The sequence below is a fragment of the Neolamprologus brichardi genome, chromosome 3 (assembly GCF_056152115.1).
Source record: "Neolamprologus brichardi isolate AB-2024 chromosome 3, ASM5615211v1, whole genome shotgun sequence".
In the NCBI taxonomy this organism is placed as follows: Eukaryota; Metazoa; Chordata; class Actinopteri; order Cichliformes; family Cichlidae; genus Neolamprologus; species Neolamprologus brichardi.
In genome coordinates, this window is record NC_142106.1 from 35874485 (window position 1) to 35886659 (window position 12175).

Consider the following 12175-nt stretch of genomic DNA (forward strand, 5'->3'; position numbering starts at 1 on the left):
AACCATGCTGAACGGCTCTAACCCAATTAGGAACAGGTTTTTTTTTCCAAAAACTTCTTTTTTAAAAAAAAAAAAAAAAAAGAAAAACATAACTGAACACAACAGTATGTCAGTGTACAGTGACAGTACAGTTTCAGGAACCTTTTTAACTGAGGCAGGATGGCATTTTGGTTTTTAAATGGGCATTTAAAACCTGAAATAAACCTGAAGGTTTAGACAAAAACGTGACGTTTGTTTTCGAAATTGAGGTGATGGGCATTTTAGTCGCTGTCACTCCTCTCTCCTCTCTGCAGCAGCCTCTTTCCACTGGAGGGCACGGGAACCTCATGCTTCACTGAGACCTTTGACTTGCTTTTGCTGCACAGAGAAAGCAGGGTTATAAAATGATGCAACATATTTAGGATCAATGTACATCCAAGTGCACTCATCCAAGCTGCTAAACCAAAAGGATAACTTCCGCTTTGAATACCCAAAAGGTTACAGGTAGCACAAACACAAAACCATGGCATGGCCAATTAAACAGCCCATGTTAATTTACTCTACACTACCTTTGGGTATTCAACACTGGAGGCTTCCTTTTTGTTTTCATCTCAAAGTACAATGACAGTAAAACTCAGAAAGCACTGAGCTGCATCTGTATAACCCTGAAGTTGCTGCCTGTAAGGAGTTTGTTTTAAATTAGAGCTATGTTCGCTATAGTTAGAGCATCATAAACAATACTTAATGTGGAGCTATGCTGGTATGTGCTTCAGTTTACAGGATGTGCAGCATGGTTAACCACACAGAGACCTCTAGTGTCAGGATTAGGAGACTCCAGGTTTTGATGAAAACAGGATAAATTCTACTACAGTAAAGCCCAAAGGCACACCTGACAACTGGAACCAGCTGAGACCGACTCCCTGTTGTTGTCAGTCTGCAGTAGCTGATGTCATATCCAATAAAAGTTTCCAGGGTGCCTCCTACCTGTCCTTGTCAAGCAGCTCCAAACCGTCATTGATCTTCTTCAACATCTCGTAACGCTCACGCCCACGAACCTGCAGCAGAAATTAGAGGACAGTCATGAAATTGAAAGGCTGAGAGAGAATTTCAGTGTACTTGTATGCATATTTACTTACAGGAAGGAGAAAAACCTCCTTGTCGTCCTCCTCAGCACTGGAGGTACATTTGGACTTCTTTGAGGACGTGGTGTCAGGAGGTGGTGCGCTCTCTAGTTAGGAGATATAAATAAATAAATCAGTGAGGTCAGGAAGAAAACAAAACAAAAACAGAAACAAACCAGCATAAACGTACTTCGTTTTTTCGTCTCTTTGGTGCCGCTCTCCTTCTTCTGTTTATTGTCCTCCTCAGTTTTACGGTCCCTGCCTGGACAAGCGCAGATGCGCACCTCGAAGCACCTCCGGCCCAAAACCAGCCCCCTAGAGAAGCACATGCAATGCAGTAAGGGTCAAACGGCTTTTCTGTGCTGCACAAACAAATTGTAAGACTAGACTTTTCTTGAGCAGTTTTAAAGATAAAATAGGCCAAAAATCAAGATGACCTGTTAGACAACATCACCAGAGAAATGGTTTGTGCTGCGCTTCTGGCCACACATGACAGAAAACTGACTTACTCTGGAGTCTCCAGGGTCAGGATGGTGAGGATAGGTCTGCGGTTCATCCCGCCCATGCAGGAGCTGTTGCACATGAAGCTCAGCAGGATAGTGGTCATCTCTGAGCCCAACTGAAACAGGAAAAGCATAGATATTAAAATGTACTGCTGGCTCACGCAACTACAGTTGAAAGGTAATATGATACACATCCAAGAAAAAAAGAAAGAAAAGAAAAACCCTTTTCTGCACTGTTCTTTCCAAAATAAAAAAAGAGACTACATTTGTTATATTATAAAAGTACAACTTATTATATATCAAGTTATAGCAAGATCATAAAAATGAAGTCTCTTTTTTGGATGATTGATTATTATATGTAATCTGTATGAAACTCCACTGAAGAAATGCACACCTGTATATAAGTGAACACATTCAACTTATGTGTAAATCGTACCCCTTCCCTGAACTGTGTGGGGGTGTGTTCATGTGGAGAAGAAAAATGTTAAGAAAAGAAAAATGTCTGGAGCTCTTGCAGCACTTCATCCATCCACTAACAAATTTAATGAGACCGATGGAGGAAACATGAATGGGTACAAATTAAAGTTGTGTAGAAAAAGCAGAGATGTGCACCTCAGAGTGAACATAGTTGGGCAGTCATACCTGTGGAGGCTCATATGGTACAGTCACACTCTGTCTCTTTGTGTGTAGATCTTCAAAATACTGAGCCCTCTGATTGCCCTCCACTCTGATCAGATGGCTGCGATGCTCCGCAGCTGAATAGACGACAGATTAAAACAAATTGAAATAGTCAGGGATGCACCGACAGTTAGGCAAGACTACATTTAATGTGTAGTCTGTGTTAGTTTTGCATTAGTTAATTATTTAAATATTGTGTGATGACAATTGCAAAGGCTCGTTTTTAATAAATGAAGAGTTTTTTTGGCATCATCCTTAATGTTCAGAATCGATGCATCCCTTCAATCCACCTCCAACTCCTCTGCTCACAGTCATATTTCAACCAATTTGCTTCCCCCCCCCAAAAAGTGTTGTAAAGTGTCCCTTACAGTCCTCGTTCTGGTGATGGGGACATCTGCGAACAACATCAGCCACGTGCTCCGTCTTCTTGTACACGGCGGTAGCCCTGAGTACAGCACCCTGAGGAGGCTCCTTGCTCACCAGCACCTCAATAGGACTGGTCTTTGCCAGCTGACAGTACAGTTTGTTGAGCACCTCTGAGTACTTCACAAAAAAAATAAATCTTGTTAATAACATTTCTAGATTCAAATGCCCACCAAAGACCCAAAAAAATTGTTTAAATCTTTAATCTCAAACAGAGCCAAATTGTTCAACTAGTCCAGGGGTCGGCAACCTGCGGTTCTTTAATCCTTATAGTGCGGCTCCGCGTGGTTTGGGAAAATAAATTAGAAGTATTTAGCTGAAGTGCATTTTATTTATGTTTGTTCTTTTTTAACTTGTACTTCTAAATTGGAAGATTATTGTGATATTGAAATAAAAAAATAAGATTATATTCTATTATTTTTTCATCGCTCAAAATAAGCGTCACACTCGCAGAAGCCGGTATACCCGCCGAAACGCCGTTGATTTATCGAGACTTTCAACCCCAGGTAGGTCAATTATGGATCTTCGGATCCACATTGTCAGCAGCTGTTCTCCACCGTGAACTATGTTAAAAACAAACACCGCTCACGCCTCACAGATGACAGCTTACAGTCCCGCGTAAAGATGAAAGTGACTTCGTACAGCCCTGATTTGCAAAGGCTGTGCGCAGAGGTTCAGGACCAGAAGTCCCATTGTAAACATATCACGGCAGACCCGACGATGTTTGCATGAACACACTTTTCAGCATCTCTTTATTGACCACTTTTCACACACGGTTGCTGTACGTAAACAGACGGCTGTAGCTTTTCAACTCACAGCCCGACACATACCAACACAACAGCATAGATAGCACAGACGTAAAGGCGGCGAGGCGTGGTTGCGAGTGCCGCTCAGGTGCGTCTGCCTCCCTGCAGCGGCGCTGCAGACCACGCCCCGCCACACACGTTAACCAGGTAAAATACATATTTAGGCAGAATTTTGCAAATTTTTTTTTTTTTTTTTTTTTTTTTAAGCAGCATAGTGCTTTTTTCCAGTTATTTTTTAAAAGTCAGGTCAAGCCTCGAAAAGCCCGAAGGCGACCCTTATATATAAGCTTATATACAAGTTGTGAGCCACCACCCTTATATATAAGGGTGGTGGCTCACAACAGTTTTTCTTTGCTACATGGATCATTTTAGTTCAGCTTTCCTTTTGTTATATTTCTTTAAAAGTTCAAAATGTGTTAATTACATAAATAAAATGCAACTTTGGTTGTGTCCAAATTCATGGTCTGCATCCTCCTGAGGCCGCATTTGTAGACCAATTACATCACAGCGACGTGCCAAAGGCTGTCCAAATTCGTAGACTCCTCCGAATGCAGCCGACAAATGTGTCCTCCTTTCCCCCGAATGTGAAGGATGGGTCAGGTGTGTCCTTCGTGGCCTACCATATCCCAGAATTCATAGCGCGGCCCAGCCAAACTCCAGTTTCCAACAATGGCGGCCGCTACTAAGTTTTAAAATTACTCATACTAATGTTTCTGGGTCACAAAATAAACTTTTAACATATTTTCAGGCAGGAAAGCAGCTGTGTAAACATCAAATATCTACTCAGTTTATCAAGATATCGCATATTTGCAAAAGTGCTTCGACGTTTTCGGAGACGTCTGCTACCCACCAGCTCGATAGCTAGCCGGGAGCTCGAGGGTCACTGAAGCCACCGAGAACAGCACAACTCCCGGCACATCATGTTCAGATCACCGCCGACTTTCGCTACTCGGGTTAAATGTAATATATGTCACTTAGACAACCTAAAAATGTTATTGTTGGGCTTTTTCAGTGTTTTATTTGTTTGTGAGTAAATCAGTTTGGCTGAGATTAAAGTTATTAGATTAGATAAAATAAAACTTTATTAATCCCCCGGGTGGGTTCCTCCTTGGTTTTTACACAGCTGACTAAACGTCAAACAGAAAACTGATTAAACAGAAGTATGAGACGGTCGAGAATTTACGCCAGTGTCCTGTTATATTTTAGATAGCAAGGAGCAGACGGCTGAGTTTATTAAACTCCACCGAGACAGCGGTGACGCTAACCAGAAGGCTAGACTGTCCAATTTCCCCAGCCGTTTACTTCCGGCCTACCCGACCTGAGGACCCGGCCCACGTAGACCAGGTCCTCAGGAGGATGCAGCCCATGAATTTGGACACGACCTTTCTCTGTAGCACTTCATGGATTTAATAAGCAACACACCTTAGTTGTTCACACAAAGCATAAAGGTAAAAAACATTATATACAGTTTTATCTTCATTTTAGATGTCAAAAAGTATTTGCGGCTCCCAATGTTTTCTTTTGCGAGGAAACCGGCTCCAAATGGCTCTTTCAGTGTTAAAGGTTGCTGACCCCTAAACTAGTCTTTCGACTCGAAAACAAAATAATCCAAAATTAAATGCATTAACTTTTCTAAGCAGCAAAGCAAAATGAACCAGATTCAAATTTTAACCCTTTCTGTTCTGAGGGTGCAGGAACATGTCCCGTCATGTCAGAGCAGTGCTTTGCAAGCAGAAGGCCCTTCTCCTGCAGACCAGAGCAAGTGGTGGGGGTGGCGGGGGATTACACTGCAGAGCACCCTAACTTTAACTGAGCTAGCCAACCACATTGCACTACATGGTGAGTCACTGAAAACTTCAACACTATTGGCTCTTCAAATGCAGCAACTGACTGTGGAAGTTAAATTTCAGCGAATCGTCACAATGAAAAAGATTCCACATGAATGGCACAATGACCGCTACCAAAGAATGGATTTTTAATAAAAAGGTAAGATGTTTTTTTCTTCATCTTAAAATCAAGGGATAACTTAAAAGCAGTGACTTTACCAATTTAAGACCTTTTCATTAACAAGCCTCCACATTTTAAACTCTATATGCGAGTTTAACTTTTATTGAATTAAAACAGTTATAAAACAAATAAAATATGCCCTTCTGCATTAAAACAAACAAAAACAAAACTAAGTTCAGCAACTGCTGCCTAAACTAAAAGCAGCTTTCACGGTCTTCTTTATCTGTGAGGAAAGCCTCAAAAAGCAACTTTCTGCTCCATGTCATGTTTGGTTGCAGAATAATCGATTGAGAGCACCTTCAAACTTTACATATATAATGCGTCTTGGTTTAATTACTTGGATTCAGTTAAAATGCCCATTGTATTAAAATTCCCGGTGAAATTTCTGGTTGTTTGTTTCATACCAATTAAAACAGATGTAAGACAAATAACATTTATCATCCTGTTTAAGAAAAAAAAAAAACAAAAAAAAAAAACGACAAGTACAGTTATAAGATTTTCCGAGGTCAGATGAACCATAACTTACAGTTGAAGTCACTGATTTTGCTGTTCCAGACTTTTGGAATCTGAGCTGAAACCCACATTCGCCAGGGTAATCTGTCGTGACCGGAACAGTGGAGGCTGGAGGTGGAATGCCGTCTTTTTGCAAGGTGTCATTTGGCAGCTCAAAGAGATTTTCATCAAATTGTTCAGCCAATTGCTGCTCATTGATGATATGGAAACAGAGAAAGGGAAGTCAGTTTGCTTCCATGAATAAACAATCATGTTGAAGTCACAGGAATCTCGACAAATCTTTAAAGATGCTATTCTGCAGAAGGTCGGGTAATCACACCTGAAACATCTCCATGGTGCCATCTGGCCTCCAGGTTTCATCATGACCTGTTGTACTGCTGTTCACGGCTGAGATAGTGTCCAAACTGACAGACAGAGATTCAGTCACGCTGTAGGAGTAATAATTGCATTTAAAAATAAATAAATAAAAAATTAATGGAATCTGGCATGAAGACTTTACTCACGGTAGCTGGTCCCACAGCTCTTTAAATGAATCCTGGCTGAAGGGTAGATTCTGGCTCAGCTGTAAATCCTCGAAGCCCTGCTCTGCCATAGTTTCCCTCCCTCCTTTCCCAGTGGTGAGGCAGGCAGGCTGTGGATATCAACAGGAAATGAGCACGGGAGATTAAGTTAATGGAGGTATGCAACAACTCACATCTCCTACAAAGTCTTAATTTAATAGTTTTCCCACAATTTTAATGAAAACAAACTAAATATAGCATTCGTTCGACTTTTTTAGAAAAAAAAAAAAAACAACACTTTCGCTTTATTGTTGTTATTATGTATTTATTTATTTGTTGTGGTCGAAAAAAAGAAAGAAACAAAGCCGTAGAAAGAGCAGAGAAAAGCAGTTTTAATTTAAATTGTTAAGTGTTGTAAACAAAGATCGTCGTAAAAACTGTTTCTGCGGCACAGGAAATGAGTTCAAAACAAGCAGGCCTTTGACTCGAAGAGCTGCTGACTAGCCAAGTCAACTACGGTTAGCTTAAAAATAAATAGATTTTATAAAAGCAAGAATAATAAAAGAATTGTTCCTTAACAACGCTTTTGAAGATCATTTAAAGACTAGACCAACTTCTGCCTTTGCGGCCCAAACAGCCACTACGATTAGCTACCTTCCAGTAGTAGGCCGACCTTTTAATTGAATGAAGCTAGCTCGTCGTTTCACGTATGACCACCGTGTCGACGTCTCAACAGTAATAACACCACGTACACACTTATTTCGAGTCAAAACGTACCCCGAAGTAAATAAACACTGTGCATCCACAGCCCGACTCAGATTTATAGGTTGAGGTTGTCGAACTGCGTTAGCATAACTAGCTACTTACGCTAGCGTGACGTTCGGTTAAACGTTAGCTAGCGAAACTGTCGTAAAAACTTCCCCGTCTTATAAATGTTACTCTCGGGGATTTGCTTTAGTGTATGAGGCATGTACGACCACACGGGTACCTTAAGCGTCCCACTGGTGAGTCACAGGTGACTGCAGAGAGTTAAAACCGCCGACAAGTCAAAATATTTTTCTGCGGACCAAACACGTTGTTGAGGGGATTCCCACAGAAAGAGGAGGAGGGGCTCTTCTTAAGAGCTAGCTTGTCCAATCGCAGAGCTGCTTTTCTGACAAAACGCAAACGAAACGATGACGATGTGTTCAAAACTATCTTGAACGCGGCACCGCTCGCAGGAAAAGCGATAAACTTGGTCAAAACCTTCACCATATAATGGAAAAGTGTCAACGCTTTCATTGATGTGATTTGGTTTTAAAGAGAGATCTCAATAAATGTATCTTTATTATATATTTATTTGAATAAATCCCACCAAACACATATTGTACACTAAAATTGCGATTGCAGTGTTTAAATACTTTCCAAAGTTATCCAAATGTAAAGGCTGAGGCTACGCTATGGGCCAATACATTTTCAATTGTCTTGGTTTTAAGGATCATTCCCTTTTCAGTCAGATTTCTCATATTTTAAGGTTTTCTGATGAGTATTTGAATGTGACATCATGACATCATAATAACAAGGAGAGAGAAACGAGTGGATGTCAAAGTACACTTTAATGCTATCCGTATGTTCAACTTACAAATAAGAAATGAAGTCATTCAGAAGGCCAGAAATACTTTCTTTCTAGTCTAACAAATGAGGAGAGCGTGTTTAGAAGATGGAAGGAACACTCTGAGGAACTGATTAATTAAGAAAGCGAGAGGGAGAGAAAGAGCAGGACAGAAAGAAAGCTACTGAATGAGGAGGTGCAGAGGATTGGTAAGGAGGCAGTGGGGGCAGAGGATGAAGAGTGGAAAGGTGGTTGGTCTAGATCACATACACTGTATTGCCCAAAGTATTTACTAACAAGTGGTAAATACACAGAGCAGGGTCAGCAGATACTGAGGCATAAAGTGCACAGAGGTTACCAACTTCCTGTAAAGTCAATCACTACAGAGCTCCAAACTTCATGTGGCCTTCAGATCAGCTCAAAAGATCTTCATGGAATGGGTTTCCACGGCCAAGCAGCTGCATCCAAGCATTACATTACCAAGAGCAAAGTGTTGGATGTAGTGGTGTAAAGTGCGCCACCACTGGACTCTACAGCAGTGGAGATCTGTTCTCTACAGTGACGAATCAAGCTTCTCCATCGTGTAATTTGATGGACAAGTCTGGGTCTGAGGCACTGTACTGAGGCACTTCCATTGAAACCTCATACAAATACCTAGGTATTGTGATTGATGACGTTTTTTCCTTTAAGCCACACATCGACCACGTATTAAAGAAACTAAGGCTGAAGTTAGGGTTCTTTTTCAGAAACGGATCATGTCTCTTTTTCACCACGAGGAAAAGTCTTTCCACCACCACCTCTTTTCCACTCCTCCTATTGCGGTGACATAATTTACATGAATGCCTCTGCTCACTCTCTTCATCTGTTGGATTCTGTCTATCATGGAGCATTAAGATTTACAACAGGCTGTAAACCTTTAACACACCACTGTACTCTATATTTTCTGGTTGACTTGTCTTCAATGGCCTTATACAGGATGGTTCATTGGTATCACTTTATCTATAAATCTATTACTGGTTTACTGCCTTATTATTTAACAGAGTACATGTTATGCAAACAGTTTAGTCAATGACTAGACACTGTGCTTTTCAAAAGATGTACAAATGTTTTGGTGAAATCATTACTGTCTCATTGAGTTTTAATGGGACTACCTATTGCACAAACATGGCATTACATACAGTGTGTTTGCATGTTTCTCATACCCCAGTACATTATTTGTGCTTAAAACACACTGACTACCTGTGTAATTAAAGGTTAAATTTAAAAGAAAACTTATATGACTGTACTGTGCCAAATGTAAAGTTAGTGGAGGAGGGATTATGGTGTGGGGTTGTTTTTCAGGAGTCTTTGGGAACAGTTTGGGGATTGCCCTTTCCTGTTCCAACATCGCTGCACACCAGTGCATCAAAGAAAGGTTCATAAAGACATGAATGAGATCTTTTGAGGTGGAAGAACTTGACTGGCCATCACAGAGTTCTGACCTCAGTCTAATTGAACACCTTTGGGGTGAATTGGAGCGGAGACTGTGGGCCAGTGTGTGACCTCACAAATGTACCTCAGGCAGAATGGTCAGAAATTCTCATAAAACAGCCGCAAACCTTGTGGAAAGCCTTTCCAGAAGAGCTGAAGCTGTCATAGCTGCAAAAGCTGCAAAGTCTGGGCTGGTCAATTGACTTTTTTACCATCTTGAAAAACACAGTCTTTTCAAGCAGAGATGTAGTAACTACAGAGGGATAAAGCTGATGAAGGTTAAGAAGTGAGGTGACGATGAGCAACATAGTTTTATGCTAAGAGGGCTATGATGTTTGCTTTGGTAGTGTTAGTGGTGTTACAGACACTCCCTCTTGCAGCTCTCCTCATGTGAGAGGGCTTTTTCTCATCCTTTCTGCCTTATTGCCATAGCTGAGATGTGTTGCAGCTCGTTAGCCACTGCATAAAGACTGCCATCTCAAACTGCCTTTTTTTGTTCCCTGGGATCTGATCTGCAGTGATCTTGTCTGTAAGTGTGTAACCCTGTGTGGCTTGGTGTGACTTATTTGTGGGTAAATCTGTACATTTACAAAGGCAAGTGTATTGGTTCACAGTGGACGCTCACCTCTGGCCTCACTTCCACGGCTTGAGCCTTTCTCTTGAGTCCACCAATCCGAGTGTTGGTACACGCTTAAAGATAGTCTTGCCTGTCTTGAGCTTGAAGCCAAAAAGAAGGAAAGCAAGGATGAGCTGGAGTTTAAGCTAAAGTGCTGGCAACTAGAAGCTGAAGCTGCTATTAGAATCCATTAGCTGGAGTTGCAGGCTAGTAAACTGTCCACTGAGCCTTCTACTCTACCTTCCAACAAGGATGAAGATAATGACAGTGTTGTATGTGAACGTGCAAAAAGGTTACCACTTACAATAGGCGGCTGTCCTGGCAGAAGAGTTTACTCTGACACAAAGATGTTTTGTGAGCAAACCCAAATCTTCCTCCCATGACCGGATGTAGAATGAGGTCAAGCTGCAGTCACAACAAGTTAAGGGTTGCCCAAATTCTAAGTCAGAAAGATGATGTTCATACTGTCACCAAGTGTGACGTATATTTTCTGACTGTTTGACCCTTAAACGTAAGCAGGTGCCTCAAGGACAACACTACATTTATGAGGTGTGCAGTAGGAGTGACAGATGGGCTCAAGGGTGCCCATCTACCTTCACAGGGTTGACTGTGAAGGACTATGGGATACTTAGGGTTTTTTTTTTTTAACTGACTGGCTCTATATACTGCAAAGTGGTTAACGCATGCTTGAATATAACCTAAAATGTTAGGGAACTAAATAATTACATATTGGAGAAGTGTGTTTAAAGCATATGAGAAACATGCGAACACACTGTATGACATTCCAAATTCATCAGTAACTGCACTGTTTAAAACAGCTGGCAGTTGTAGTGTTAATAAAGCTACTGTATGCTCCTGCGTGCGTCTGATCGTCTCTCACTCTTTACTCTGAAGTTACATTCACTGAGGTTTAAACTAGAAACACTATGAAATAATCTCCTTCATAATCTCTCCTAACAGACCCGACGATGTAGCCTCTCATCACCCATCATGGACGCACCTTTGCCAGCGAGACGAACAGCTGCACCGACGGGCCCCTGGGGCTGCTCTCAACCTCTACAGCTGTGCCGGAGGATTTGTGTCACGCCGCGGGACTCTCGCATGATCTGTCAGAGAACGCAACGAATGTTGGTCGTCGTCCATCTCTCCGAGCGCTCAGCGATTGCTGGTGCCGCTTTGGGGATAGGTGGCCGTTTGACCTTTGAATGAATGCGCTGATGGGGGCCACTGAGTCCACTCTGGATCAGTTCCAGAGTGCATATAGATACAACAGTGAGGTCTAATGCAACAGCGCAACGCTGATAGGAAGAAGACTTGTGGAGGATTCATTCACAGGATGAGAGTTACTGTTTCGTTTATAAAGCCTCACACTTTTTTTGCTAATTGTAGTGATTAGTTAGATGTAATAAATCCTTATCCTTAATCCTTTATTTAATACAACATCGGGTTTGCTAAAGTGTACTTAAATCTATTTTTGCTGATTTGGATCACATTCTTTCTACCCCAGGACGGTGACACGTAAAAAGAGACTACTCAACCAATAATACATGTGTGGTATGTGAACGATAAACCCTATCGCTGACGTTTGTTTCCAGTCTTTTTAAAATCATGATTTCCGGATTTTTTTTATCCCAGGAAATAAAACGAAATCCACGACATAGATTGGTGCAAATGTTGTTGCCTGTCACACACCTGTCATTCAATCAGCAGCTCTATTTACAGTAGCATGATTTTGAACCAGGTGACCTCACCAACCACTCTCTCTCTCTCTCACACACACACACACACACACACACACACACACACACACACACACACACCCATACATGCCTGTGCATGCATAAATAGGTCACGACAAGGAGGAACAGTATTTACACACTGGGTTAGTTGGCTGTGTCACGTGGTGTTTGAGTGCTTTTTTTCGGTTGGATAACACTAAAACACACACGCAGGTGACACTGTGACATT

The 12175-nt window shown here is 41.5% G+C and overlaps 1 protein-coding gene across 2 annotated transcripts; it reads right to left on the reverse strand.

Moving 5' to 3' along the window:
• Positions 1 to 69: 69 nt before the first annotated feature.
• Positions 70 to 7640, reverse strand: tp53 (tumor protein p53). 2 transcript variants are annotated; one of them, XM_006807695.3, is made up of 11 exons: positions 7519 to 7640; positions 6534 to 6661; positions 6350 to 6434; positions 6044 to 6217; positions 2650 to 2824; positions 2246 to 2358; positions 1610 to 1719; positions 1291 to 1415; positions 1116 to 1207; positions 964 to 1034; positions 70 to 357 (listed from the first exon to the last, which is right to left on the reverse strand). In XM_006807695.3, exons 2-11 carry the CDS (start codon positions 6620 to 6622, stop codon positions 261 to 263), a joined length of 1131 nt encoding a protein of 376 aa, XP_006807758.2. In that variant the 5' UTR covers positions 6623 to 6661; positions 7519 to 7640; the 3' UTR covers positions 70 to 260. The 2 variants fall into 2 exon arrangements, with proteins under 2 accessions (XP_006807758.2, XP_006807756.2); XM_006807693.3 differs by having other exon boundaries at positions 6350 to 6458.
• Between the last annotated feature and the right edge of the window lie 4535 nt (positions 7641 to 12175).